The sequence below is a fragment of the Lepidochelys olivacea genome (assembly GCF_965140295.1).
Source record: "Lepidochelys olivacea isolate rLepOli2 genome assembly, chromosome: 8".
In the NCBI taxonomy this organism is placed as follows: domain Eukaryota; kingdom Metazoa; phylum Chordata; order Testudines; family Cheloniidae; genus Lepidochelys; species Lepidochelys olivacea.
The window spans coordinates 61,337,441-61,364,519 of NC_140418.1; the positions used below are offsets into that span (position 1 = coordinate 61,337,441).

General features: G+C 41.5%; 1 protein-coding gene across 2 annotated transcripts in view; it reads right to left on the minus strand.

Moving 5' to 3' along the window:
• Window positions 1-19,349: 19,349 nt before the first annotated feature.
• The window catches only part of UCHL5 (ubiquitin C-terminal hydrolase L5), a 31,188-nt gene continuing 23,458 nt past the window's right edge, over window positions 19,350-27,079 (minus strand). For both annotated transcript variants that reach the window (XM_084635745.1, XM_084635746.1), the window contains 2 exons: window positions 23,531-23,629; window positions 19,350-20,032 (listed from right to left, as the gene is read on the minus strand). In XM_084635745.1, coding sequence (XP_084491871.1) covers window positions 19,988-20,032; window positions 23,531-23,629 — 144 coding nt within the window. In that variant the 3' untranslated portion in view covers window positions 19,350-19,987. The remainder of the gene's footprint in view (window positions 20,033-23,530; window positions 23,630-27,079) is intronic.

The window sequence follows — 27,079 nt, forward strand, 5'->3', positions numbered from 1 at the left end:
TCTGAGGTATGAGAACAGCTGTAGGAGGATAGAAGAGAGGTGGGAAAGTCAGAGAAAAGGGGAAGTGTATGCCTCCTATCCCAGATGGCTACATTGCTTACTCCTGGTTGCAGTACTTTTTTTTGAATGTGAATTAAGTTTAATTTAAGAGGATGTCAGAGTGTTCCTTGCTAAGCACTGGCCCATAATACGACCACTTTCCTTACTACAGTGTCAGTCAGAGGTGAACTATCCAGGACCCCGGTCTCTCCAGTACCAGAGCCTTGCTACCACTAAAAAAATGTATAATGACACATTTGGATTGTCTAGTTAGAACTTTTTGATGTCACCCATGTACCGATTCTTGGTAGTGTACATCTGATAGCTTATTGCCTTTGAGAACATCTTATATTAAGTGGGTGGAGTTAATAGGGAAGATGAAATTTAATAGGGGCAGGAGGAAAAGAAAGAGGCTGAAGGAGAAGTTACATGTTTAAACTTTTCCAAAGGACAAGCTGCTTTCTCAGAAAAAATTTGGGGATCTCCAGTCACTTTTAATCACTTTCTAATGTTAAAAACTAAAACAAGAATTGTTCAGTATTGCAAATTTAGTTTTTACAGTAGAAAGTGAGTTTAAGATTACTATTGAATCCCAGACTTTTGCTGAAAGGATATTTAGGCTTCTAGGGGATTAGAGAAGTAGCCCAAATAATCCAGGGGAGCCATTAAAAAAAAAAAAAAGGTGTTTGGGGAAAGGTGGGGAGTTAGAAAACAAAGTCATTTTTCTTATCCTTCAGTAACCCTTCTGGTAGGTGTCGTTGGCAGCAAAAAGGACCAGGTTCTGTTTTCCAGGGATTCCTTCTGATAACTTAAACAATGCCATCTCAAGCCCTCCCCCAGAAACCCAGGAAACTATATTTATCACCCTATACTTGCCCATGCACGAACACGGAGTCCAGGAGTTTAACAGAGAGAGCTTTACTGGGGGAGAGAGAAAAGGGGAGTAGGATAATAGACATTGTTAATCTATTAATTTCTGACTTTCCCAAGTTTATTCTGTTGTACCCCTTTTCCCTCTCGCCCAGTAAAGCTCTCTTTTGCTTTTGATAGCATTCACAGGATCAGCCTATGGCGCATTCTGCAGGCATATGGAATCCTTCTCCATACAATCAACACAATCAACAGCTGGTGTAGTTTCTGGTCCTTTCATTTCCCACCAGGGTCTATAGCATTTTATTGGTCCCCAACACAAAAAAATTAACTGTATTTTAGCCAAAACGCCCAAAACTGTTGGAGAACTGAAATGCAGATAAAAACTAGCCCATTCACTCACTTCCCCTTGCTCACCAACAGATGCCAGTAAAGAGCTCCTTCCCCTATGGAGCCTCTGCCCCCCTCTGGAGTTCTCAGGCCAGTCTGGACTGCTCTTCTCCCCGTTCACCAACACATGTCAATAATAAGCTCCTTACTCTTTAGGTAGGCTTGAAAGGATAATATTTTTATCAGTAAACATTGGTAAACATCGATTTTGCCATACACACACAAACCAATGAACAAATATTTCCATCAATAATAATCTAAATGTACAGATAGGTAAAGTAAATAAAAATTCTGCTTGAGAACTTGAGTTTGATTTAAGGCTAAAATGTTGACATGATGTTGACAGTTTGTGTTTTAACTGTTATAAAGTGTTAACTTTTTGAATCTCCAAGTCTGCGGTTATTAAATAATTCTGACCTGCCCCCTCATCTTCTGAGCCCCCCATAATTTCCTGCAACTGTGAAAATTTAAATAGATAAACATTGGGAAAAAATGCTTAAAACCCATAATTTTGTGCAACTGAAAGTTTAAATTGATTAAAATGCTTAAAGATAATCATTGATATTATCCATCAAAATTACACAAAATAAACCACCCTAAAATCAAATTCTGCCTAGCCTATCTATAGGACTTCAGGGCATAGGGCTTGCACTTCTATTGGACACTGTTTTTTCTGGTGGAAAGGTATGTTCCATAAGCCATAACAGTGATTTATTTTATTAAAATGGAATTTAAAATTAGTGAGACACAGTCTAACAGAAACATGTCAAGCCAGCTTATGCATTGGTAGACTACAAGGGCACTTTGAATACCACTATCCTAACACCACACACACCTATATGCTTCTTACTATCTTTATTCACCTTTTGGCATCAATAGCAGCAATCAATAGTGTATAGTGAGATAGTTTAATAAACCCTATAGAGAATATTAAATCTGTTCTATTTTATAGCTGGTTTGGTCTTGTTTTCATTCATTTAGCTAGTTAAACATTACCCATTAAGGTAAAATCCTTATAGAGGGTAGGGGAATCTGACTGGTTGGGGAAACAATATCCTTTGGTCCTCACTGGGTATCTAGTGTGAGAAACAAGCCAAATGTATGTGTGTATGTAGAAAGTGTCATTATTCCCTTTCAATTAAAAAGCACTCCCTGCAGTTAAAAGCACAGGTAATTATTTGTATGGCAGGTGTTTCATATCCACTCGTTTAAACATTAGCAGAAATTAAGAAAAATATTTACTTAAGATGACTTTATTTTTCATTTACTGAACTGTAAATATCTGGTGCTGATAAAGTTTCAGAAGGTGCTATGTTACTGTCTGAGATGTCACCCAAGCAGTTAGTAATGTGTGTTAAAAATCAATCAGAACATTAACATTGTCTTCAACTAGTGTAATTAAAGGCCCCCAAAACTACAAATTGGGGAAAACACTTGCTTATCATGGCAAGATAACTGTATTTTCATCAGTAGACATGGAAAATACCTTCAGTAGAATAAGCTCCACTGCATGTTATTAATAAAGGGAAGGGTCTCTCCATGGTTGAATTGCTTATTGCAGTAGTTTTCGATATTGCACATAACAGACAACACCGCTTCAGTGTCAGAGTCTATTGAAAGGACACAAGCCAGACATTGTAATTCTGCATATATGCCTTTCACAGTGTTATCACTATTTTTGTAAATAAACTATTTCTTGACATCAAAAGATAAAATAAATGCCAGACAACATATTCAGAGCTCCTTACATTGCTCCATTCCCGCTGAAGTGGATTAAAGATCACGTTACCTACAAGTAACTGCAATTTAAAAGCCCCTGCAGATGTATATAAAAGTAATATACACTAATAGAAGAACTTCACCATTTTCTTTACAGCTGGTTTTATTAATATTTGGAATTATGTGATACATTATAAGAAGCCCCAGCCAAGACAGGGCTCTCATTGTGCTAAGCACCACACAAACACATAGTAAGAGCCATACCTTACTCCAAAGAGCTTGCAACCTAAACAGAGAAGGTAAAGAAGTTTTATCACCCCTATGTTACAGATGGGGAACTGAGGCACAAAGAGATTAACTAACCTGCCCAAGATCACACAGGAAGAGCCAGGAAATGAACCCAAGTCTCCTAAGTCCACTTCTTCAGCATGGTTTTAATATTACCCTTCTTTGCTCCACCACTATAAAAATTGTATTGCTCCACCACTATAAAAATTTGCTCCACCACTTTGCTCCACCACTATAAAAATTGTTCATTGATTGTTTTTATTTACTCTTAATAAAACTATTTTTTTTGTTAAGTAACATGAATTATTCCAGTTTCTTATGGAGTCTGTATCAATGGCTTCTGTAAAAGGTTGCATCTAGTGCAACAAGGCACCTTTAATTCCTTTGAACTCAAATAGAGAGCAGCTGCAGATATTTACACAAAGTTCACAATGTATTTCAATTCATTGTAAATTTGACACCACTTCTGGGATTCTTTTTCACATTGACATTGTTAAGACTGCATGGGAACAAGGCAATTTTAACAATAATAATCATAGCTGTTAATCTAGGGTCCAATAACTAACAAAGGCATTTGCACTGTACTCAATGAGTAACTAGGTTCTCAGTGTTGTTGACGGCTAGCTATTTACACAGGTTTCAGAGTAACAGCCGTGTTAGTCTGTATTCGCAAAAAGAAAAGGAGTACTTGTGGCACCTTAGAGACTAACCAATTTATTTGAGCATGAGCTTTCGTGAGCTACAGCTCACTATTTGAGCATGAGCTTTCGTGAGCTACAGCTCACTTCATGAAGTGAGCTGTAGCTCACGAAAGCTCATGCTCAAATAAATTGGTTAGTCTCCAAGGTGCCACAAGTACTCCTTTTCTTTTAGCTATTTACACAGAGTCTCACTGATTGCAAAGGGATGACTCCTGTGCAAAGTTCTGTAGTCTGAAGCAATACATGCATATGTATTATTTTTTCAGAGTAGCAGCCATGTTATTTTTAATTCTTCTAGAACAGAAGACTCTGGATTCATATATGAATATTGATTGGAATGGGAGCTAAAGTTGCTTAGCCCTTCAAGATCCATCCCAGAGCATAAAACATTTTAGTGTCCAGATTGACAAAGGCTGTTGGAGGCATTGGAAAGTACTGTCCATTCTCCATAAGCATCTGTTACTGTAATGTTTCCCTGACAATTAGAAGTTGTTTATCTTTACCTTAAATTGTTTTTCCGTTGCATAAACCGAGAAATTACAAAAAGAAAAGGAGTACTTGTGGCACCTTAGAGACTAACCAATTTATTTGAGCATGAGCTTTCGTGAGCTACAGCTCACTTCATCGGATGCATACCGTGGAAACTGCAGCAGACTTTATATATACACAGAGAATATGAAACAATACCTCCTCCCACCCCACTGTCCTGCTGGTAATAGCTTATCTAAAGTGATCATCAGGTGGGCCATTTCCAGCACAAATCCAGGTTTTCTCACCCTCCACCCCCCCACACAAATTCACTCTCCTGCTGGTGATAGCCTATCCAAAGTGACAAACACCTAAGTTTTACAAACTGAAACAGTGTAATATTATTGGGAATCACCAGATGGCACTAAAACAAAACTGGTAAAACTCTCTGTAGAAGTGAATGTAGAGGTCATTAGATCTTGGAAGAAATGCTGTATTTTCAGTTGCAGGGCAGAGGTTTTAAGAAGCCGAGTACATCACTTGTAAAGTTTGTTCACCACCTGAGTCTCTCTGACAAGTATTTAAGTGCAGAGCTGTGCCTCTAGCATATACCCAAACAAAAAAAGTTTGGGGTGTCAAAAAACATTACAAAACATCAAGGATGGAAGATTAAACCTCGTGAGGGTTTGAGGTAAATATGTCCTATGTTTTTTCCCTGCACTCACTCTATGGTGATATTGCTTTTTTATATTTAATGATATTGTAATGAAGTGCCTAAAGATCATGCCTTTTAAATATATATGTATTATCTCCATAACTAGGAGTAATGGTGTGATAAATGACGGAGGGTTGGGTAGCTCCCTTTTATGGGCACCCAGCCAACCAGTTAGCTATAAAATCCCTGTTAGTAGCTGTTCTCTACTTGTTTTACCTGTAAAGGGTTAAAAAAAAGCCCACAGGCAAAAGGAAGAGAGTGGGCACCTGACCAAAAGAGCCAATGGGAAGGCTAGAACTTTTTAAAATTGGGAAAAAACTCCCGTTTTGTCTCTCTGTTGTTATTCTCCAGAGAGAGGGGACAGAGCAGAGACAGGGATGGAGCTATGCTGTAAAAAGCTGTAGACCAGGTATGAAAAATCACCAGATCATACCTAGAAACTACTCAATTTGAAACCTCAGATATGTAAGTAGATCAGGAAATGTCTAGAAAGACACGATTAGGTTTATCTCTTATTTCTGTACGGCTTGTGGACAGCTCCGTGCTAACCCCATTTGCTTTTGTTTTGCTTGTAACCTTTATGCTAGACCTCAAGAAAACCATTCTTGATGTTTAATTATTATATTTGCTCTTTTTAAATCTAGCAATAGCCTAAGTTCCAGATTTATTTTCTTTCTTTTTGTTTTTAATAAAATTTACCTTTAGGAACTGGATTGGGTTTCTGGTGTCCTAAGAGGTTTGGGCATATGTTATTTAATTAGCTGGTGGCAACAGCTGATTTCCCTTGTTTTCTTTCTCCGCTTTTCCCCGGGGGTGCGGGGGGGGGGGCTTTCGGGTACCCCACAAGGAGTAATTCCCAAGTGTGCGTTCCTTGGTCGAAAGGGGTTTTTTGCACTTGGGTGGTGGCAGCATCTACCCATACAAGGTCAGAGAGAAGCTGTAACCTTGGGAGTTTAATACCAGCCTGGAGTGGCCAGTATTAATTTGTAGAATCCTTGCGGGCCCCCACCTTCTGCACTCGAAGTGCCAGAGTGGGGAATCAGCCTTGACAAATGGGGAGAAATTAAACAAAGGAATATTATATTATTAAATTATTATTATTATTAACACGGTGGTACTTAAAATTTTTAACCTACCAGAAAAATGCTTAAAAGAGCTTGCAGTCTAAGAGCCTGACCCTGCAAATAGATCCACATGCACTGCTCTTTACTCCCATGCATAATCTCATGGACTTCAGTAGAACTCTGCAGAAGAATTAAGGGTTCACAAATGCAGATATGTTTGCAGGATTAGGCCCTGAAGGTGTTCGTTTTATTCTCCCCCCAAAAAGACAAATAACCAAACAGGACGTGGACCAAACTTTTAGAAAATGGAGAGTGAGGAAATGTGGGAGGGAAGGAAGGAAAGATTCCTGTAAATAGTAGGTTTTTTTAAGAACGATTTTAAAGGAGGAGGTTTCATGAATTTCACCTTAAAATGGGACCTAAATATAAGGAAACACTTTCTGACAGTAGAGCGACATATAAAATCCCCACCCATCGAGTAATTTGAAACTAGATTTGACAGCGCATCAGAGAACATGCTGTAGAGAAGAATTCTATACAGACAGGAAAATAGATTAGATTACCTAATAGATGTTAGTAACAGAAAAACACCTGTGATTAATGGTTTTAAGCATTCAGTCCCTGAAATGACCTTGTCTTTGATTGTATCCTGTGAAACAGCCTCTAAGCGGCCATACACACTATATACTATACATCCTATTTTCACAACATATACTGCATAATTAGAATATATAACATTGGTTAATACATTTAAGTAGCTGATGCAGCAATTGGTGTATACATACTAGAACAGGTATGGACATTAAAGGAGTTTGAGTACTCTATCAGTAATACTCAGTTATTGAAGAGGCTACAATGAACCTTAGAAAAATATCGAGGAGTCCTTGTGGCACCTTAGAGACTAACAAATTTATTTGGGCATAAGCTTTTGTGGGCTAAAACCCACTTCATGAACAGAGGGAAAATTACTTTTTGAAGTGACCCATCCACTCCCAGTCTTTATTCAGGCCTAATTTGATGGTTTCCAGTTTGCAAATTAATTCCAGTTCTGCAGTTTCTTGGTCACTACAAAAAGTAATTTTCCCTCTGCTGATACTCACACTTTCTTGTCAACTGTTGGAAATGGGCGATGTCCACCTTGATTGCATTGGTTTTAGCCCATGAAAGCTTATGCCCTAATAAATTTGTTAGTCTCTAAGCTGCCACAAGGACTCCTTGATATTTTTGCTGATACAGACTAGCACAGCTATTACTCTGAAACCTTAGAAAAATATATTTAGCTAGATCTCTTCTCTATCTGCATAGACAATGAGAGTTTATTTGGAGATTTAAGATGTTGTAATATGAACTCAGCAACTGCAAATGGGAAGTCAGTTTTTTAACACATGTAGATTAATATAAACATCTATTCTAAACATACTTAATACTAGCTTTATACTTGTTTGCCAGTTTTTCTTTTCTAAAATCTCATCTACTTTGCGAAGACAATTGCTTGCCCTGCTAATGCCCTCACTGTCTGAATCAGGACTTTCATCTAATACTTTGTTTCCATTCTGGGGAAGCTTGTGTTAAATTATTTATTGTTACATAAGAATGGCCATAGTAGGTCAGACCAAAAGTCCATCAAGCCCAGTATCCTGTCCTCTGACAGTGGCCAATGGCAGGTGCCCCAAAGGGAATGAACAGACAGGTTATCATCAAGTGATCCATGCCCTGTCACCCAATCCCAGCTTCTGGCAAACAGAGGCCATGGACACCATTCCTGCCCATCCTGGCTAATAGCCATTGATGGACCAATCTTCCATGAATTTATCTAGCTCCCTTTTGAACCCCATTACAGTATGGCAAGGAGTTCCAGAGGTTGACAGTGCGTTGCGTGAAAAAATACTTTCTTGTGTTTGTTTTAAACCAGCTACCTATTAATTTCATTTGGTGGCTCCTTGTTCTTGTATTATGAGAAGGAGTAAATAACACTTCCTTATTTACTTTCTCTATACCACTCATGATTTTATATACCTCTATCATATCCCCCTTAGTCGCCTCTTTTCCAAACTGAAAAGTCCCGGTCTTATTAATCTCTCCTCATATGGAAGCCATTCTATACCGCTAATAATTTTTGTTGCCCTTTTCTGAACCTTTTCCAATATATCTTTTTTGAGATAAGGCGACCACATCTGCATGCAGTATTCAAGGTGTAGGCGTACCATGGATTTATATAGAAGCCATATAATACTTTCTGTCTTATTATCTATCCCTTTCTTGAGGATTCACAACATTCTGTTCGTTTTTTTGACTGCCACTGCAGATTGAGTGGATGATTTCAGAGAACTAACCACAATGACTCCAAGATCTCTTTCTTGAGTGGTAACAGCTAATTTAGACCCCATCATTGTATACGTATAGTTAGAATGATGTTTTCCATTTACATTCATTATAAAGGTCAATGCACTTCTTAGCAATAAGGAAGTAAACAAACACTTGGGGAAGAAAAGATACCATCATTTTATAATATGGTATTAATAGATTTGTTCTGGGACAGCCTTCATGCTGACCTCAAGCCTCCTGTGAAATACTGTAAGGTTTGTAGGGATGCATCATGCACCCATCTAGTCTCACTGAAGTTTTAGGGTAATTATTTTCACATTTAGTTAAGTTCATGTATTTCTGTAAATAACATTTTAAATTATGTCTAAATTACTCAAACTAATGTGAGCATAAGCTTTCGTGAGCTACAGCTCACTTCTCACGAAAGCTTATGTTCAAATAAATTGGTTAGTCTCTAAGGTGCCACAAGTACTCCTGTTCTTTTTGCGGATACAGACTAACACGGCTGCTACTCTGAAATCAGGCTAATTTGACGTGGTATACGAAAATCTTCTCTTTTAAGTGTGGTGACAGTCACTAACACATTAACTGGCATAACTCACTTGAACATTACAATGAAAGAGAGAAACAGGATTAAGAATGACCCAAACCTGAGCCAAATGTCAGGAAACCTTGACATTAACAGAGACAAGGAAGCATTCTTTGTTATTATTACACTTGACACGGGCAGCAAGAGCACAATGCAGTGTGATCAAGGAGAGCTTACTACAACCACCTCTCAGCAAGTAGCTGAATTTTTGAACATACGCCTGCTCTCTTTGATGGAGACAGGAAAAACCAAGAGCAGGCAGAATTCTTCACAGAAACTAAACATATGAGGCTTATATTAAGTATAGACAACATACATCAGGTTGTGGAAGCCCTTCTACAACAATTTTTCATTTGTTTACGCCAGCAGAAACCACAGCTCCTGGATGAATCCACTTGTTCCACAACCAGAATGGTAATGCCATCACCTCCCTAGATACAGAAGGAAGGAAAAACACACCTTTAAATTAAAGAAGGAAAAATCTAATTTGCCACATTTGCTTTATCAGCTTATAATACAGCTTTTAAAGTTTCAATTTTTTCCCACAACACAAAAACCACAGGTCATCAAATGAAATTAATAAGGCAGAGATTTAATACAAAAAAGAAGGGTTTTTGTGTTTTTTAAATACACAACGCACAATTAACCTGTGGAATTCATTGCCATGGGATGCTGCGAAGGACATACTAGGTACAGAAAAGAACTAGATAAGTTCATGAAGGATAGGTCTATTATTGACTATTAGGCAAGATAGTCTGGGATGTAACTCCATGCTTCAGGTGTCCCTCCTGCTAGTCAGAGGTTTAGGGTAAGACTGGGGTAGATCTCTCCAAATTGTCCTGTTGTGTACAGTCTCCCAGGAGCTCTGGTTCTGGACACTATCAGAGACAGGATACGTGGCTAGATGAACCATTGGTCTGACGCAGTATGGCTGTTGTGTTCTTGCTCTCTGGAAAAGTGATTCACTTCCACGGCCAATTGGCTTGAAGCAGGCAGCTTATTTGTACTGCAATTAAATCTAAGGTCCCCACTGAGGAAAAGTACTTTATTGATTGGTCCCAATAACCTTTGAAAAATTCAGAACAGGCTTTTGTTCAGGAGAAAAGGTGTATATAGCACTACATAAAAGGGCAATGGGCTTAAGCTTAAAAAAATGCTCAGCTTCTTCATTAATTGAATTGGTTTTCCCCATACAAAAGTTAGGTTAGTGTTGACACAGTTCCTGGTTATTTGATCATGGAGTGATACAGTAAGGCTGCAACTGAGTCTGTTACAAGCTTGATCTTGACACCCTCTCCCCCTTCTGCAACTCTACAAGCAAGAGTTGGATTGGGATAGACTTTTGGTAGAGTAGGAAAAATTAAGTGATTTGGACACAAAGGTGCTGGTTGACAACACCCACTAATGTTTTTCCAGTTTCAAGAGTAACTTTTGCCACTCCTTAGTCAATCCCTCCCCCACCAATCCTCAATAAAGCCTTCCCAAACCCCCTTCCCCTCAATCCAAAAAAAAAGTTTACTAGACTCTCCCAGCTGAGATCTTGTGTGTAGTGCCAAAATATAGCTATAAAAGTGAAATATCATGAAGTTTTGTATGGATGGTCTGGTACAGTCTGAGTCCTAGGCTGCCATTTAAAAAAAAAAAACAACAAAAAAACAAACAAACCCTATTTCCATTTTTTAAAAGACTGTGGCCCCTGCAGAAATAGAGCTCCAAACACAACCTGATCCCAGAGAGGCTTGTCACTGTGAAAAGAATTTTCTTCCCCATCCCAAGCAATGGACATGCTAATTAGTCAGTGAAGCCAGGGGAACTCTCGACATCTCATTTGTTCTCACTGGTTGCTTACTTGATCTGTACATTGAACACATATTAAATTGGCTCCCATGTCCCAGAGAGACACCAGCTCTCATCCTCCCACATTTCAATTGGGTTTCCTCACTGCTAGGAGAGAAAAAAATGCTATTATACTTCAACAGAGCATTCACTTTTAAGTGGAATGGAATGGTATAAATCTTCAGTATCATGTATGAGGGAAGCAGGCAGCAGCAGAATCTTCCCGTCATCAGATGGAGCAAAGCAATTAGTGAAATCCATACACAGATTTCCCTTCTCCCCCACCACCATGGGTTAAGGTAGCAGAAATACCACATCAACAGCTACAGGGAGTACAGTGTTAACTTCCGCCCCTGCTAATAAGAATACCTTTGGATCCAAAAAAGGGATGGAAATAAAGGAACCACCAAGATGGGAAAAAAATATCATGGAACCCATGGACCCATGTGCATTGTTGACATTGCTTGTACAGGGAGTTGTGAGGCACAGAGACCAGTAGCATTGCAGTAGCAGTTAAGGCATGATTTCCTATATTTCCTTAAAGAATCTCCCTGAATAAAGGGCAGACCCGGCCCTGCAAAGCATATACAATCAGAGGAACTTACAGCCCAAGGAGGTATGCCTACAGGCAGGTTATGTAAAACTAATTTTTTTACCAGTTTTAAATGTTGCCTTTCTTTTCTAAGTCAAGTGTCTTTTCTCTGAATTGATTTTACTGTATTTCTTAAATAGGACTTCTGGGTGGGGACAAAAAGTGAACCGAACATAATATTAGCATGTATTACCCCTTTGAATCGTATTTAATACTTTCATTATATAACTGCCTTTTTAAAGGCAGTAGGACATTTTATTCATTGTAAGAGGAGGTTACTCACCCTGTGCAGTAACTTACGTTCTTCGAGATGAACGTCCCTGTGGGTGCTCAACTTCAGATCAAGGTGCGTCCCAGCACCTTCAATCGGAGATTTCTACAGCAGTACCCCTACGGGCTGCGCACACGCTGTGCCTGCCTCTCGAGCTGTCAGTGTTTGACTAGTGCGTGCACAGCCCGGCCTCCTTCCGAAATAGAGGGGAGGAGGGCGGGTAGTGGAGCACCTACGGGGGCACTCATCTCAAAGAACATCAGTTACTGCACAGGGTGAGTGCAGTAACCTCCCCCTCTTCTTCGAGAGATGTCCCTGTGGGCGCTCCACTTCAGGTGGCTGAAAAGCAGTATCCCTTAGGATGGCTGGGACTTCGGATGAGGCAAGAAGGCTGTCATAAAAATAAAGGGAAGAGTAACCACCTTTCTTTATACAGTGCTATAAAATCCCTCCTGGCCAGAGGCAAAACCCTTTCACCTGTAAAGGGTTAAGAAGCTAAGATGACCTCGCTATCATCTGACCAAAGTGACCAATGAGGAGACAAGATACTTTCAAATAGGGAGCAGGGGGAAAACAAAGCATCTGTCTGTCTGTGTGATGCTTTTGCCGGGAACAGATCAGGAATGCAGTCTCAGAACTTCTGTTAGTAAGTAAGTAATCTAGCTAGAAATGCGTTAGATTTCCTTTTGTTTAATGGCTGGTAAAATAAGCTGTGCTGAATGGAATGTATATTCCTGTTTTTATGTCTTTTTGTAACTTAAGGTTTTGCCTAGAGGGATTCTCTACGTTTTGAATCTGATTACCCTGTAAGGTATTTACCATCCTGATTTTTACAGAGGTGATTCTTTTACCTTTCCTTTAATTAAAATTCTTTTTTTAAGAACCTGATTGCTTTTTCATTGTTCTTAAGATCCAAGGGTTTGGGTCTGTGTTCACCTGTACAAATTGGTGAGGATTTTTATCAAGCCTTCCCCAGAAAAGGGGGTGCAGGGTTTGGGGGAATATTTTGGGGGAAGAAGTCTCCAAGTGAGCTCTTTCTCTGTTCTTTGTTTAACACGCTTGGTGGTGGCAGCATAGGGTTCAAGGACAAGGCAAGGTACCTTGGGGAAGTTTTTAACCTAAAGCTGGTACGAATAAGCTTAGGGGGTCTCTTTCATGCAGGTCCCCACATCTGTACCCTAGAGTTCAGAGTGGGGAAGGAACCTTGACAAAAGCTGTTGACAAGACAGCTCTACCCAATCTGGTGTCAGACGCTGCAGTGTGGATGAAAGCGTAGTGACTGGCGCAGGTAAGATTCGATACCCAGATAGATGCCTTGCATATGTCAGGCCGTGGAACATTACGGAGAAAGGCTGTGGAGGTGGAGACAGCTCTGGTAGTGTGTGTTCTAATTGATGTAGGAGGCTGTATTTGCCTGAGTGGGTAACCAAGGCATATGCAGTCAGCAATCCGTTTGGAAAGTTTGTGTGTAGAGATAGCATTTCCTTGTGAGTACTGAGTAGTAGACACAAAAAGTCTGCGGGTTTTCCTAAACAGTTTTGTTTTATCAAGGTAAAAGGATAACGCTCTGCAAACATCAAGAGTGTGCACTGTTGATTCAAAGGCGTTAGTGTGAGGTTTGGGAAAAATGTTGGGAGGTGTATAGGTTCACTGAGGTGAAAGGAAGAGTAACTTAGGGAAGAACCTTGGATGCGTGCGGAGCGTGACCTTATTGCGGAAGAATGTGGTACACAGAGGGTCCGCCATAAGCACCCCCATTTCTCCTACTCAGTCATGATTGCTATGAGGAAGGCAGTCTTCACGGATAGGTGGAGAAGGGAGCAGGTAGCAATCAGTTCAAAAGGGTGTATTCATCAGGGCTTTGAGGACTAGGTGTAAATCCCAAGGTGTAGCAGGCAGTTTCACGTCTGGGTAGAACATCTGGATACCCTTCAGGAACCATTTGGTGACTGGATGGGCAAAGACCATTACGTTGTCAATCTTATGGTGGAAGGCGGCGACTGCCGTGAGGTGGACCTTGAGTGAGCTCGTAGAGAGGCCGATGTTTTAAGGTGTAACAGGTAATCCAGTATCAGTGGGAGTGAAGCAGAAACTGGAGAGGTCTGCTTGTCAGCGCACCAAGATGTGAACCGTTTCCATTTATGCAGGCAGGTAGTGCACGTGTTGTGTGTTCTGCTGCATAGCAAGACAGTGTGCACTTGGTCCGAACATGTTAACTCCGCATTAGAGAACCATTGATCAGCTAGGTCCTCAGGTGAAGATGGTGTATGCTGGGGTGAAATAGTTGTCTCCTGCATTATGATAGGAGGTTGCTGATTGGGGGAAGAGGAATGGGTGGCTTGACTGACGTGCAGAATGAAGGGGTACCATGGTTGTCTGGGCCACGCTGGGGCTATGAGAATGATGTTGGCTCTGTCTGTTCGTATCTTCTGAATTACTCTGTGCAATAGAGGCATTGGTGAGAACGCATGAGAGTTTCGGTCCAAGGGAGCACAAAGGCATCTCCCCGTGAGTGTTTCTTCAGGCCTGCTCTGGAGCAGAATGTCAGGCATTTCTTGTTTGTTGCTGTGGCAAATAGATTCAGTTGGGGTAGCCCCAGGTCTGGAAAATGTTGGAAAGAATGGTGTTGTTGAGTTCCCACTCATGCTGTATGGGGAACAATCAGCTGAGCTCGTCTGTGGTGGTATTCTGAGAACCTAGCAGGTATGAGGTGGAGATATGGATATTGTGTTGAAGGCACCAGTTCCAAAGTTTTACCGACTCTGTGCAAAGGGAGTGTGACTGGGCTCCCCTCTCCCAGTCTGTTGACGTAAAACAAGTACGCGATGTTGTCGGTCATTATTCGAATTCAGCCGTTTTGGATGATGGGAAGGAAATGGAGGCAGGCATTGCGTATGGCCTGGAGCTCTAGCAAATTTATGTGAAGCTTGGTTTCTGAAGTGGCCTAGAGACCCTGAGTGGTAAGGTGGCCAATGTGTGCTTCCCATCCTGTGAGGGATGCATCTATGGTGATGGTAATTGAAGGGGGATCTTGTCGGAAGGGAATCCCGGTGCAGAGATTGATGGGAGAGGTGTACCAGAGAAGTGAGTCCTTGACTTTCAGGAGCATAGTTAGTAACCTGTTTACCCTGTGCTTGTTTGGTTTGTATACTGTGGCTAGCCAACCCTGAAGGCATTGCATGTACAGGTGAGCGTGTGTGACCACAAATGTGCAAGCAGCCATATGTCTTAAGAGCTGTAGGGAGACTCGGACTGTAGTCTGTGCTGGCACGTATCTGGGTAATAAGGATGTCCATTGTGTGGAATCTGTCGTGGAATCAAGGTGTGTGCCGATGAAGTCGATTTGTCGGGTAGGTTGTAAGGTAGATTTGTTTTTGTTTATTTGCAGGCCCAAGGTGCGGAAGCAGTGAAGGGTTGCAGGAATTGCGTGGTTTGCTTCTAACTGAGTAGGAGACTTGAGGAGACAATCGTTCAGGAAAGGAAATATGAGGATTCCTTTTTTCCTGAGATGCGCTATTACAACTGCTCGCAGATTGAGAAGATACATGGTGCAACAGAGGGGATAAATGTGAGGACTCTGTATTGGTAGTGTTGAGCTCCCACAGCAAACCTGAGGAAACGTCGATGGGCAGGGTGGATAGAGACATGGAAACATGCATCTTGGAGGTCAAGAGTTGAAAAACAATCTCCTTGCTCCAGCGTCCGAATCATTGGGAGAGTAACCATCCAGAATTTCTGTTCCTTGATGAACTTGTTCAAATGAAGAAGACTGGGGATAGGGCGCCAACCGCCGTTTTTCTTTTCTGTCATGAAGTAGTGGGAGTAAAACCCTTTCCCTCTGTGTTGAGGGGGTACATCCTCTATTGCTCTGAGATGTATGAGATGTTGTACCTCCTGACAAAGCAATTGTTCGTGAGAGGGGTCCCTGAAGAGGGATGGGGCTAGAGGGTGGGTGGGAGGTAAGGAGAGGAAGGGGATGGCATAATCCAATCTGATAATTTCCAGGACCCATCTGTCCGTGGTGATGGTTTTCCAGTTGGCCAGCAAACAGTGTCCAAAAAAAACGGCTGGTTGGAGTTAGCACTGGAGAGGGAGCAAGGTTTTCTATACCCTCAACCAAGACTTCAAATTTGTTTATTTGGGTTAGGAGGGTGGGTCGCCGTTGTTGTTTGCAGAGGGCGACATTGCTGGTTCCTGGGCCTGTGGTGGTGGTGGTGGTGTTGTTGCGTATCATAGTGTCTGAAAGGTGGATGCTGCACAAAGGTATGGTAACGCAGCAGTTGGTATGGCTGATATCTACATTGTCTCTTCTTTGAGGCAGGTGTTCAGATGCCTAAGGATCAGAGTGTGGCATGGGAGTCCTTCATGGAGTGAAGGACCTCATTGGTTGTAGAGGTGAAGAGCTTGTCTCCATCAAAAGGGAGATCTTCGACCGTATTCTGTATCTCCTTTGGAAAGGAGGAAGAAGCAAGTCATGAGGCCCGCCGCATGACGGCGGCTGTGGATCTGGCTGCTGCGTCTGCAGCATCGAGGGCGGCTTGAAGAGCTGTGTGGGAGATCAATTGGCCCTCGGACACCACTGCTTTAAATTGTTGTCGTTTATCCTCCGACACATCATCAATAAATTGCATTACATTAGCATAATTTTTGTGGTCATATTTTGCTAAGAGCGCCGCATAGTTCACTACTCTAAATTGCAAAGTGGAAGAAGAATACACTTTGCGGTCAAAGGAGTCCAGTCTCTTGTTATCTTTGTCTGAAGGAGAGGAGCGGAAGTGTTGGTATTTGTTTTTCTGATTGGCCGCGTCGATCATTAGCAAATTAGGTGAGGGGTTCGTAAATAGAAACTCAGCACCCTTAGGTGGGACAAAATATTTGCAGTCCAGTATCTTGCTAGTGGGTGTTATTGTAGCTGGGGTCTGCCAAATAGTTTTTAAGCAGGTTCCATAATGGCCCTATTAATTGGTGGGGCTATTTTGGAGGAGGTCGCAGCTTGCAGGAGGTCAGTAAGCTTGTGGTGTGTTTCAGGTACCTCCTCCAGGGTAATCTTGAGCTCTTCTGCTACTCTCTGAAACAACTCTTGAAAGTGAGCAAGCTCATCAGTAGCGGGAGGTGGTGGGGGAAAATGGCATCTTGTGGTGTTATCACTATAGAAGAGGTGTGTGGGGCAGTGTCCTCTGTAGGGGTGGCGACCATTTCAGCTCTTATCTGCGTTTCAGTGTAAGCAGGCAGTGGGGAGGGTCTGACAGCTTTCCTCTGGGCAGTCTGCAGAAGACCTAAGTGTGGTGTGATGTAGGTCCATGGACCCCAGTGTGGCCATTGCCCCGGTGGGGTATAGGTGGTCCCATCCAGGGATTGCCATACCAAAAAGCGTGGATAGCCTTGAGGATAGGGGATATCGTGCTGTAATGCGTCTCCCAGTTGTAGGTAACTGAATCTGGGGAGAGTATTGAGAGGAAAACATCTGGTCATCATATTCCTCTTCCTCCCACGCTTCATTGGAGGGGCTTGAAGTGGTAGGGGAGTACTGAAGGTAGGGTGCTAAAGGTCTCAGTGATAGACCGGTGCCAAGAAGAGGAGAGTCAGAAGCATGGGACACCCTTAATTGCTCTGGCTGTAAAAACCGAGGTAGAGCTGACTGACCAGGAGTCGACGCCGGTGTAGCTGGTGGAGACAGAGTCTGCTGGGGCATTTGCTGGCGCACTGAAGGGTGTCCCAGGGTCGCAAGCTGGCTCTGTGGAGTAGGAGCCCCTGAAGTAGGCACTGCAAGGGAGGCTGGAGACCTCAGGAGGCTTGGTGCTGAGAGCGGCGGTTGCAAAAGCAGCTCCATAAGATCAAAGGACGGTGCTGCAGCTGCCGCTTGTACTGTCAGCACTGTTGCAGCTCTCGGCACTGTACTGACAGAGGTGGCCAAAGGAGAGCTGAAAGAGGCAGGCAACTGAAAGCCCTGAGCCTCAGCACCGTGTAGTGGGGCAGCCAACTCATGGTTGGTCTGAGGTGCCTGCCACTTGGAAGGTGCTGAGCCACGGAGCCAGAGTTAGCGGAGACAGGAAAGCCGGTTTTAACTTTTTCCCCAGGAATGGCTCCTGAGGGGAGAGGAAGCTGGCCGCTTTTTTTGCTTTTGTTTTGCCTCTGGAGGGTGTCACAGGGGTTTGCTGACCAGGGTCAGACGCAGGTCTGAGGGAGTTTTCCAGGAGCAGCATTTTAAGTCTGAGCTCTCTGTCCTTGCGGGTCCGTGCTTTCAATTTGTTGCCATGGACGCATTTTGGGGGTACGAGACTCCCCCAAACAGCGTATGCACTATGAATGCCTGTCCGAGATGGGGATGGCATCCTTACAGGAGGTGCATCTCTTGAATTCCAGGGAGCCAGGCATGTCCGAAACCGTGGAGGTGTTTTTTTTTCCCCCTTGTAAAGAAATAAATGTAACAGTGAATGTAACTTATCTAAGTAGTAACTCTAATGACTGAAACTATCTAACTAAACTGAGAAACAAACTAATTAGCTAATGTCAAAGAGCACTGCTAAACTCAGTCTCTAGCCGGGGACGGTAGAGAAGGAACTGAGGAGCCCAGGCTGCGCATGCACTGTTCAAACACTGACAGCTCAAGAGGGGTACTGCCCTAGAAATCTCTGATTGAAGGTGCTGGGACGCACCTTGACCTGAAGAGGAGCACCCACAGGGACATCTCTCAAAGAAGGATCAATGTGCTTTGAACACAGTTTTCCTCCAAAAAATGAGGAAGGTTTCAAAATAAGCACAATCTATTAATAAAGAAAAGACAATTTCATGAAACACACACACACTTTAGATTGAAGGGGAAAAGAAATGGGGGTGGGGGGAGAAATTCTCCCTAAGTTAGTGGCAGAATCATGTCTGACTTATTCAAAACCAGACTGAGCAGAATCAGTTCAGATTATACTATCAGGAACCATCCTGTATAGGTAGTCAAATAGAGTAGAAGATCTGTAAATATGTTGTGCAATATCAAACCACTTTAACAATGCATCGCCATATGTTAGAATACAAACACCTTCCTCTCTCGCTTTGAGATTTAAAACAGTGTTATCATTTCGCTAGCAGAGCTAGTGAAATCAATAAGAGTAATTGCAATGCTAGTTTTCCCATGGTCTGGACTGAGGTCATTGCCGAAATTTTGTTTTTAAAACTCTGGTATTTTAAGTTTTCCCATGCATTTAGTTCTCTTATATGGTTAAGTCACCTCCCAAATCTCTCTCTCCTACTGGTCAAGAAACACCCCCACAAACCTACCGAAGTGTACGTTTAAAGGTTTACAACTAAAACTGTGGAATAAAACACATCTCCAGAAATATTATCTCCTGAAATCAAATTGTGAACTTCCTTGTTGCAAGTTTGATGTATATGGTCAAGAAGCCAAGATTTCAAGTACTATCCTACCCAAAACAGTCACATTACCAAATGATAGGGCTACAAAATACCACCTGAAAAAAGTTTGCCAAAATAAAAATGGGAATATTTATTATCTTTTCTACTAAAGCAATGTAGATCTTTTGAGAGTACACATTGGTCTTTGCAAGTGGTTTACAGCTAAATTCATACTTTTCAACTCTGTAAAAAATTAGTCAAAGTTCATAAAAACAAAGACATGGGGGAAGTTGGTGAAGAGTCAGAGACTATAACAACTGTTAATGGTGATGAACAGAGAAAGCCCAACTGTTATTTTAAAATTCTGACATTCTCTGCATCATTCGAAATCCAAGTCCATTAACATGGGATAAAGTGTAAATATTTTCATTAGGAAGAGATTAAAAATATATGGGTACATTATTTGCACATTTTCAGATCTCTAACAATGGCGGTTCTACTTCCCAATAAGCTATGAGGAATTGATCAGACACAACCGTTAAATAATGGAAATTTGATCAAGAGACTCTAAACATTACTTAGTAGGTACTACATGCACATGATGCAAGGGGAGGAGATTTATAGACCCGTACATACGATACAAGACAAAACTGTTACAATTGCCAAACGTGCGCTGGACAAATTTAAAGTTTATGGAAAAGTCTTGTAGGCTTGTTTCATGAAAACAAGGTCAGAAGCACATTATTGTATACATTTTTCATCCAAAATTGTCTTCACTTGGCCTCCTGAGCTTTCTTGGCATTCTGTTTTTCTTTTGCCTAAAAGGTAAAAATAGAGAGCATGTTATACCTCGTTGAGAATACTGCCTACTTTTGTCTGCAACTCAAAATATACATGACCGTCCGTTACCTCCTGGAACGGACAGTAAAATATCAATTGTGGTCTAACAAAAGCCACTTTTAAACATAATTTGGATGCTTGTCGAATGCCGTACATGCAGCTACTAAACCTTAGGATCATCTCTGGGTATACACTTATATAATGCAAAACAGGTTAAAGACCTCTTGAGCCCTTGTGGAAAAATCTGAAAAATCAACACTACTTAAGAACAGTTTAGTCTTAAGTTTCTAAGGAGAGATATCCAACAATAAGATTTTTATTACTCTGGAGATCATCTGCTCATGCTGTTTATTCTTCACTCGACCGTTGATGAGCTCTGAAGCAACAAACATATTTTTACTGATATTTTGCTTCATCATCAAGAAGCACAGGAGGAAGAAAAACACAGAAACTAAGGGTGAGGTTATCTGCAAATAAAATTTCTTGCTCAGTTTTCCACGTGTTAAATGTCTAGGTTCCACACAAATGGACATAACCGTTTTGCAACAAACTTGCAGCCTGGTACATCATTTTCATAACACCATGTTATAAAAATACTGATATGCAAATTTTGTTTTTAGCAATAGAAAATATTGTGTTGAATAGTTATGTGAGAAGATCAGACAGGCAATCATTTCCCTTAGGATGCAAAAAAATCTGTCATTCGAAAATGAAGAGGGATTTCTATTTTATCTTGTTATTCATCATATCATTTGCTGTGGTAGCTGCACACTAAACTAAGATCAGCAACAGAATTCTGAGGGGTGACTTTCCTCTTGATGTGTATATATGGAGCTCTAAATCAAGCTAAAACTTTCTTTAGACACAGATCACACTAATATGCCAAAAAGATACAATCAAGAAATTCTCACTTATCTCAATCATTCAAGTTTGAAGTAGTTTTCACATTAAATCTTACAAGCATCCGGTAACATTTAACTTGATGTCACATTACTTGACCTCTTCCCTTTATATACAGATTTTAAAGACTAAAATGATATTGAGAAAGACTATTCACACCTGTCCATATAGTAACTGTGGTTCTTTGTATAAAGGTGTGCATGCACCTAGTTCTGACTGCTGCTTGCTACTGAACTGGTTTGGCTCTAACTAAAGGACCTGAAGTAAAATTCTGTGTGTCCTGTTACGAATCCTCTAAGTCACCAAGTCTCCCTGGAAGTTCAGTAGTGAGACAAAAACTCATAATATGTAATTTAATACAAAAACCATACAATACTGTTGGTAACACAAGTCTGTTAAATATATAGTTTAATTCAAACCAAGAAAATTCAAAGCTGGCTTAATTTCTCTGGGTCACATTTAAACTATTAACTGTAAGGAAGTTCCTTCACTTTTGCACCTGTACAGAGAGAGAAGTGAGGGCAACTACTTAAAGAGCCTTAAAAGTTTTTCTGTCTACATTTCACATGGTAAAAACATTAGACAAAACACTAGGAAGTGGCAGAGACCAAAATGCCTTCACCTCAAAAGAACTGTCCTAACGTCAACTGGTAGAACAGTGATCTGCCCAAGCAACTGGGCTTCTAAACTCCGTCCCCCCCGTGTCCCTCCCCAGCCCCAAAATGTTCAGTTAAATGGAGATGCTTGTTAAGCTAAATAAATCGCTATTTATTTAATGTAAGGATCTAACATCAGGGATACATGTTATATTTACTGCACATGAGACAGATATGCAAGCCAGTAACATGATAAAAACCGCAATTAAGTCAGCTGTTTGAATAACCTATCAGTTTAATGATCTTACAGGGAGACAACAAACATTACAGACTTTATTTAAAGCTTAAATCAAAGCATGTTTAACAGTAAATCAAAACTATCAGTGGAAGAAGCATAGAAAGGAAACAGCAAAAGTTAGCAAAATCAATAAAGTCAGGAAACAAAATAAGCAGACATGTACAACATGATGGCCCTATGCACCAATACAGCCACACATGGGTTGCCATCTAGTGTTCACAGATAGATAAAATCAGTTTTACACTGTACGGTAACTCTTCTGTTCCTGAAAAATGTGACTTTAAGTGAAACAATGTTAAGCGAATTCAATTTCCCCATAAGAATTAATAGTAAATAGTGGGGGGGTTAGGTTCCAGGGAAATTTTTTTTTGCCAGACAAAAGGCATTATATACATGTTAAACAAGCAATTTAATATAGGTATTAAACAGGCTGGCAGCTCCCTTATCAGCTCCCCTACAACCTCCCCCCAGCGCCTCTCACCCGCCGGCAGACCCCACAGATCAGCACCTTCCTCCTGCTCCCTCCACCTCCTGCCTGCGGCAGTCTTGCGGCATTCAGGAGGCTGGGGGGAGCAGCAAGGACGTGGCACGCAGCTTCCCCACTCCCTCCCCTGCCTCCGGAAATCAGCTGGTTTGCGGTGTTCAGGAGGCGTGCCATGTCCTCGCTTCTCTCCCCTCCCTCCTGAACACCGCAAACCAGCTGATTGCCATGGGCAGGAGGCGGGGAGAGCAGGGGGAAGGCGCTGATGTGCGGGGTCTGCCAGCGAGCGGGAGGCGCTGGGGGTAGGCGGCTGCCAATCATGGACAAAGCAGGCGGCCAAACGACATTATAGTGGAGCACTGCACAACTTTAAATGAGCATGTTCTGTAATGGAGCAGAGATGTAACATCGAAACAACGTTAAGCGAGCAGACATTAAGTAGGGAGTTTACTGGATAGACTGGGTCCTATAATCTGATAAGACAAAAGATGCACAGGCCTTGTGTGTGGATAAGTTTTAGATTTCCCTGCTCCCCTTGGGGAGATGAGTTTTAGGGTTTCTCTACACCAGAGTATATCGTATGTCTCTCAGAGGTGTGAATAAGCCACCCACTAAGCAACGCAAGTTACACCAACCTAAGTGCCAGTGTGGACAGCACTAGGTCATTGCCGCTGATACAGCTACTGCCCTCGGGGAGATGGATTTAATAAGTCAGTGGGAGAGCTTTCTTCCATCGGCTGTGTCTTCACCAGATGCACTACAGTGGCGCAGCTGCACGCATTTCTAGTGTAGACTAGCCCTTAGTAAGATTTCCTCATGCAACTTCAGCCAGCAGTCTGTGATTCTTTTTGCCCTCTACTTCACTAATATAGTCGTTATTGAAAGGTCCCCTGCTTTTACAGCATTAGGGGACTTTGGGTTATCAGGGAAGATACTCTCTGGAGCTTTTGCTCAGCAGAGTGTGCACCCCCATCTTGGTAAGCACACTGCATCTTAAAAACACAGGGCTGGAGGTGGGGGGGAATACCCATGTACACTTGCCATTTAGCTGCACACAGCAAGTTTAACTAAATAAACCTCTTCCACTTAAGAATTCCAGTTTTAGAAGTGCAGCTACATTTCTGTTCAGGTAGAAAACATACAAAATACATGAATTAATATATCTTGCTTCTTTAAAAAAAGTCCTACAAGAAATGCTCACCTTCTCTACCAGTGGTATTAACTGTTGGTGTTCTGCTAAAGTTTTTAACAATTCCATGATGAAAGGCAGGTAGTTATGTTTTCTTCTAATATTTTCAATCTGAAAATTAATTGCAGACATTAATGGAACTGCTATGTGTCAGACAAAAGGGATCCCTCCCCCCCATTATAAGAGTTCCCTTAAGGTTACATTCTCTTTTTGAGCCAGTTACCGAGTTCAGATAGTGAGGTGCAGAGCACTTCGGAAGAGTCAATGCATTACACGAAGTTTGTATGACATAAATATAAACCCTCCTTAACACTCATCTGCCATGGCACCTACCAAAAAAACCACACTCAACCTGAAAATGATTAGACAGCTAGCATATTGTAGCTCCTCCTTATCATGCTGACAAATACTGTTTAACTGTGCTCCCCATCTCTCATTTTATACTTCAACTATAAGCTCTTTAGAGCAGGAAATGTCTTTTTGTTATGTATTTGTACACTCCCTAGCGCAATGGGGCTCTGCTCCAGGACTGGTTCACTTAGACAAAATTGCAATACAAAAAGTAATTAGTAGTATTTATCAATTTTTGACATCACAGAGGAAAGATGCTTTACAAACATAAATCCTCCTAATACATCTCATAGTACCACGTAATATAGCAAAGGCCTATATCTGCAGAACAGAAACAGAATTTAAGTTCTTAAAGGTGGCAAAGGTTTCAATAAAAAAAATTCTATCTTCAGGGAACTAGTAAAATAAGTTTCTCCAAAAGAAATTAGTGTATCCCGTATACTGTAAATTTTACACTTTAGTAAAAAGCTTTAGGAGTATCTCCCTTGAGGGTGACCTGCATATTTAAAATAATTTATTTTCTATCCTACCCTGCAAGGAGCAGAGAGATATTCATAGATATTAAAGATGGGAAAAATCCTATATGGTTACCTAACTAACTCATTCTCTTTTTTCTCTAAACATACCACAGAATATATTCTGTAGGTATAAAAAACAATGGACCTAGCTGGCCATCACTTCGGAAAAACTAAAGCAAATAATTTTGAAGTTGCCTATTGGTTGTTTCTTTTATATCCCCTGAAATCATTGGTGACCAGCTCCAAATGTTGATCAAAAAAGGTAGATCTACACTGCAACTTTTTCAAAAAGCACATGGCTGGCCTGTGCCAGCTGACTCAGGTTCAAGGGACTGTTTTAGTTGCTGGTGCAGATTTTCAGGCCTGGGCCTAGGCTCTGGGGCCCTCTCACCTTACAAAATACTAGAGACCGGACTGCAGCCCAATCGCAAACATCTGCGTCACCAACTAAAACAGTCTTATCTTAAATCTGCTGTGGGTGTCTAACTGCACTGCAGACGTATCTCAAAATCTTCCCCATTTTTCATTTCTATGAATACAGTTAAATTCCTTATTTAAGATAATGAGTCAGAACCTCAGTTAAACATGCCAATTTCTTCTGCACTTCATTCCATTTATCAAAAACTAGGAGCTGGACTTCAAAAAGCGAAGAATAAAAATATGCTCTGCTACTTTCTAAACAGTGTACAATCTCACATCTGTACCGAATGTAAAGACCAAAAAACCGAAAGCTGTTTCAATGCCATATTCAGGGATCACAGAGATGTTCTGTTACAGAACAGCAAACAGCTAAGTACTTTCATTTTTCTGTCGTTCATTGCCAGTCCAGTACACACATCTGATCAGCTGGGTATCAAATGTTCATTAATTTAAAGCATACACTTATAACAAAGAAAGATGGAAAAGTTCATTAGAAATATCAATCTTATAAAAGGAGTTCAGAGGGATGACCAAAAATAAAATAAAATTAAATTAAAAAAATCACTATAGCAAAAAGAACAAATTCTGAGAAGTAAAAGAATGCCACAACAGAGCAGAATTATTGGTGACCATAGTTATAAGTTCTTGAGACACATGCAACTGTCTCTTTCCAAGAGTTCTATACTTCACTATTTACAAGAGCTTTTTGATGAACTTTTATATATACACATACTTGAACAGGAGGAGATGGCAGAATAGGGGAGGCTTTAGAGAATATGCATAAGAAAATGTGATTGTTATTATGAATGAGGGAGGCAACCTCACTGAATAAGGGAGGCAACCTAGTGACAGAGGATGTGGAAAAAGCTAATGTACTCAATGCTTTTTTTGCCTCTGTCTTCACAAACAAGGTCAGCTCCCAGACTGCTGCGCTAGGCAACACAGCATGAGGAGTAGGTGGCCAGCCCTCTGTGGAGAAAGAAGTGGTTAGGGACTATTTAGAAAAGCTGGATGTGCACAAGTCCATGGGGCCGGATGCTTTGCATCCGAGAGAGCCATTGGCCATTATCTTTGAAAACTCATGGCGATCGGGGGAAGTCCCGGACAACTGGAAAAAGGCTAACGTAGTGCCCATCTTTAAAAAAGGGAAGAAGGAGGATCCTGGGAACTACAGGCCAGTCAGCCTCACCTCAGTCCCCGGAAAAATCAAGGAGCAGGTCCTCAAGGAATCAATCCTGAAGCACTTACATGAGAGGAAAGTGATCAGGAACAGTCAGCATGGATTCACCAAGGGAAGGTCATGCCTGACTAATCTAATCGCCTTCTATGATGAGATTACTGGTTCTGTGGATGAAGGGAAAGCAGTAGATGTATTGTTTCTTGACCTTAGCAAAGCTTTTGACACGGTCTCCCACAGTATTCTTGTCAGCAAGTGAAAGAAGTATGGGCTGGATGAATGCACTATAAGGTGGGTAGAAAGTTGGCTAGATTGTCGGGCTCAACGGGTAGTGATCTATGGCTCCATGTCTAGATGGCAGCCGGTATCAAGTGGAGTGCCCCATGGGTCAGTCCTGGGGCCGGTTTTGTTCAATATCTTCATAAATGATCTGGAGGATGGTGTGGATTGCACTCTCAGCAAATTTGCAGATGATACTAAACTAGGAGGAGTGGTAGATATTGTGGCAGGTAGGGATAGGATATAGAGGGACCTAGACAAATTGGAAAATTGGGCCAAAAGAAATCTGATTAGGTTCAACAAGGATAAATGCAGGGTCCTGCACTTAGGACGGAAGAATCCAATGCACCGCTACAGACTAGGGACCGAATGGCTAGGCAGCAGTTCTGCGGAAAAGGACCTGAGGTGACAGTGGACAAGAAGCTGGATATGAGTCAGCAGTGTGCCCTTGTTGCCAAGAAGGCCAATGGCATTTTGGGATGTATAAGTAGGGGCATAGCCAGCAGACTGAGAAACGTGATCGTTCCCCTCTATTCGACAGAGGCCTCATCTGGAGTAGTGTGTCCAGTTTTGGGCCCCACACTACAAGAAGGATGTGGAAAAATTGGAGAGAGTCCAGCGGAGGGCAACAAAAATTATTAGGGGTCTGGAACACATGACTTATGAGGAGAGGCTGAGGGAACTGGGACTGTTTAGTCTGCAGAAGATAAGAATGAGGGGGGATTTGATAGATACTTTCAACTACCTGAGAGGTGGTTCCAAAGAGGATGGTTCTAGACTATTCTCAGTGGTAGAAGACGACAGGACAAGGAGTAA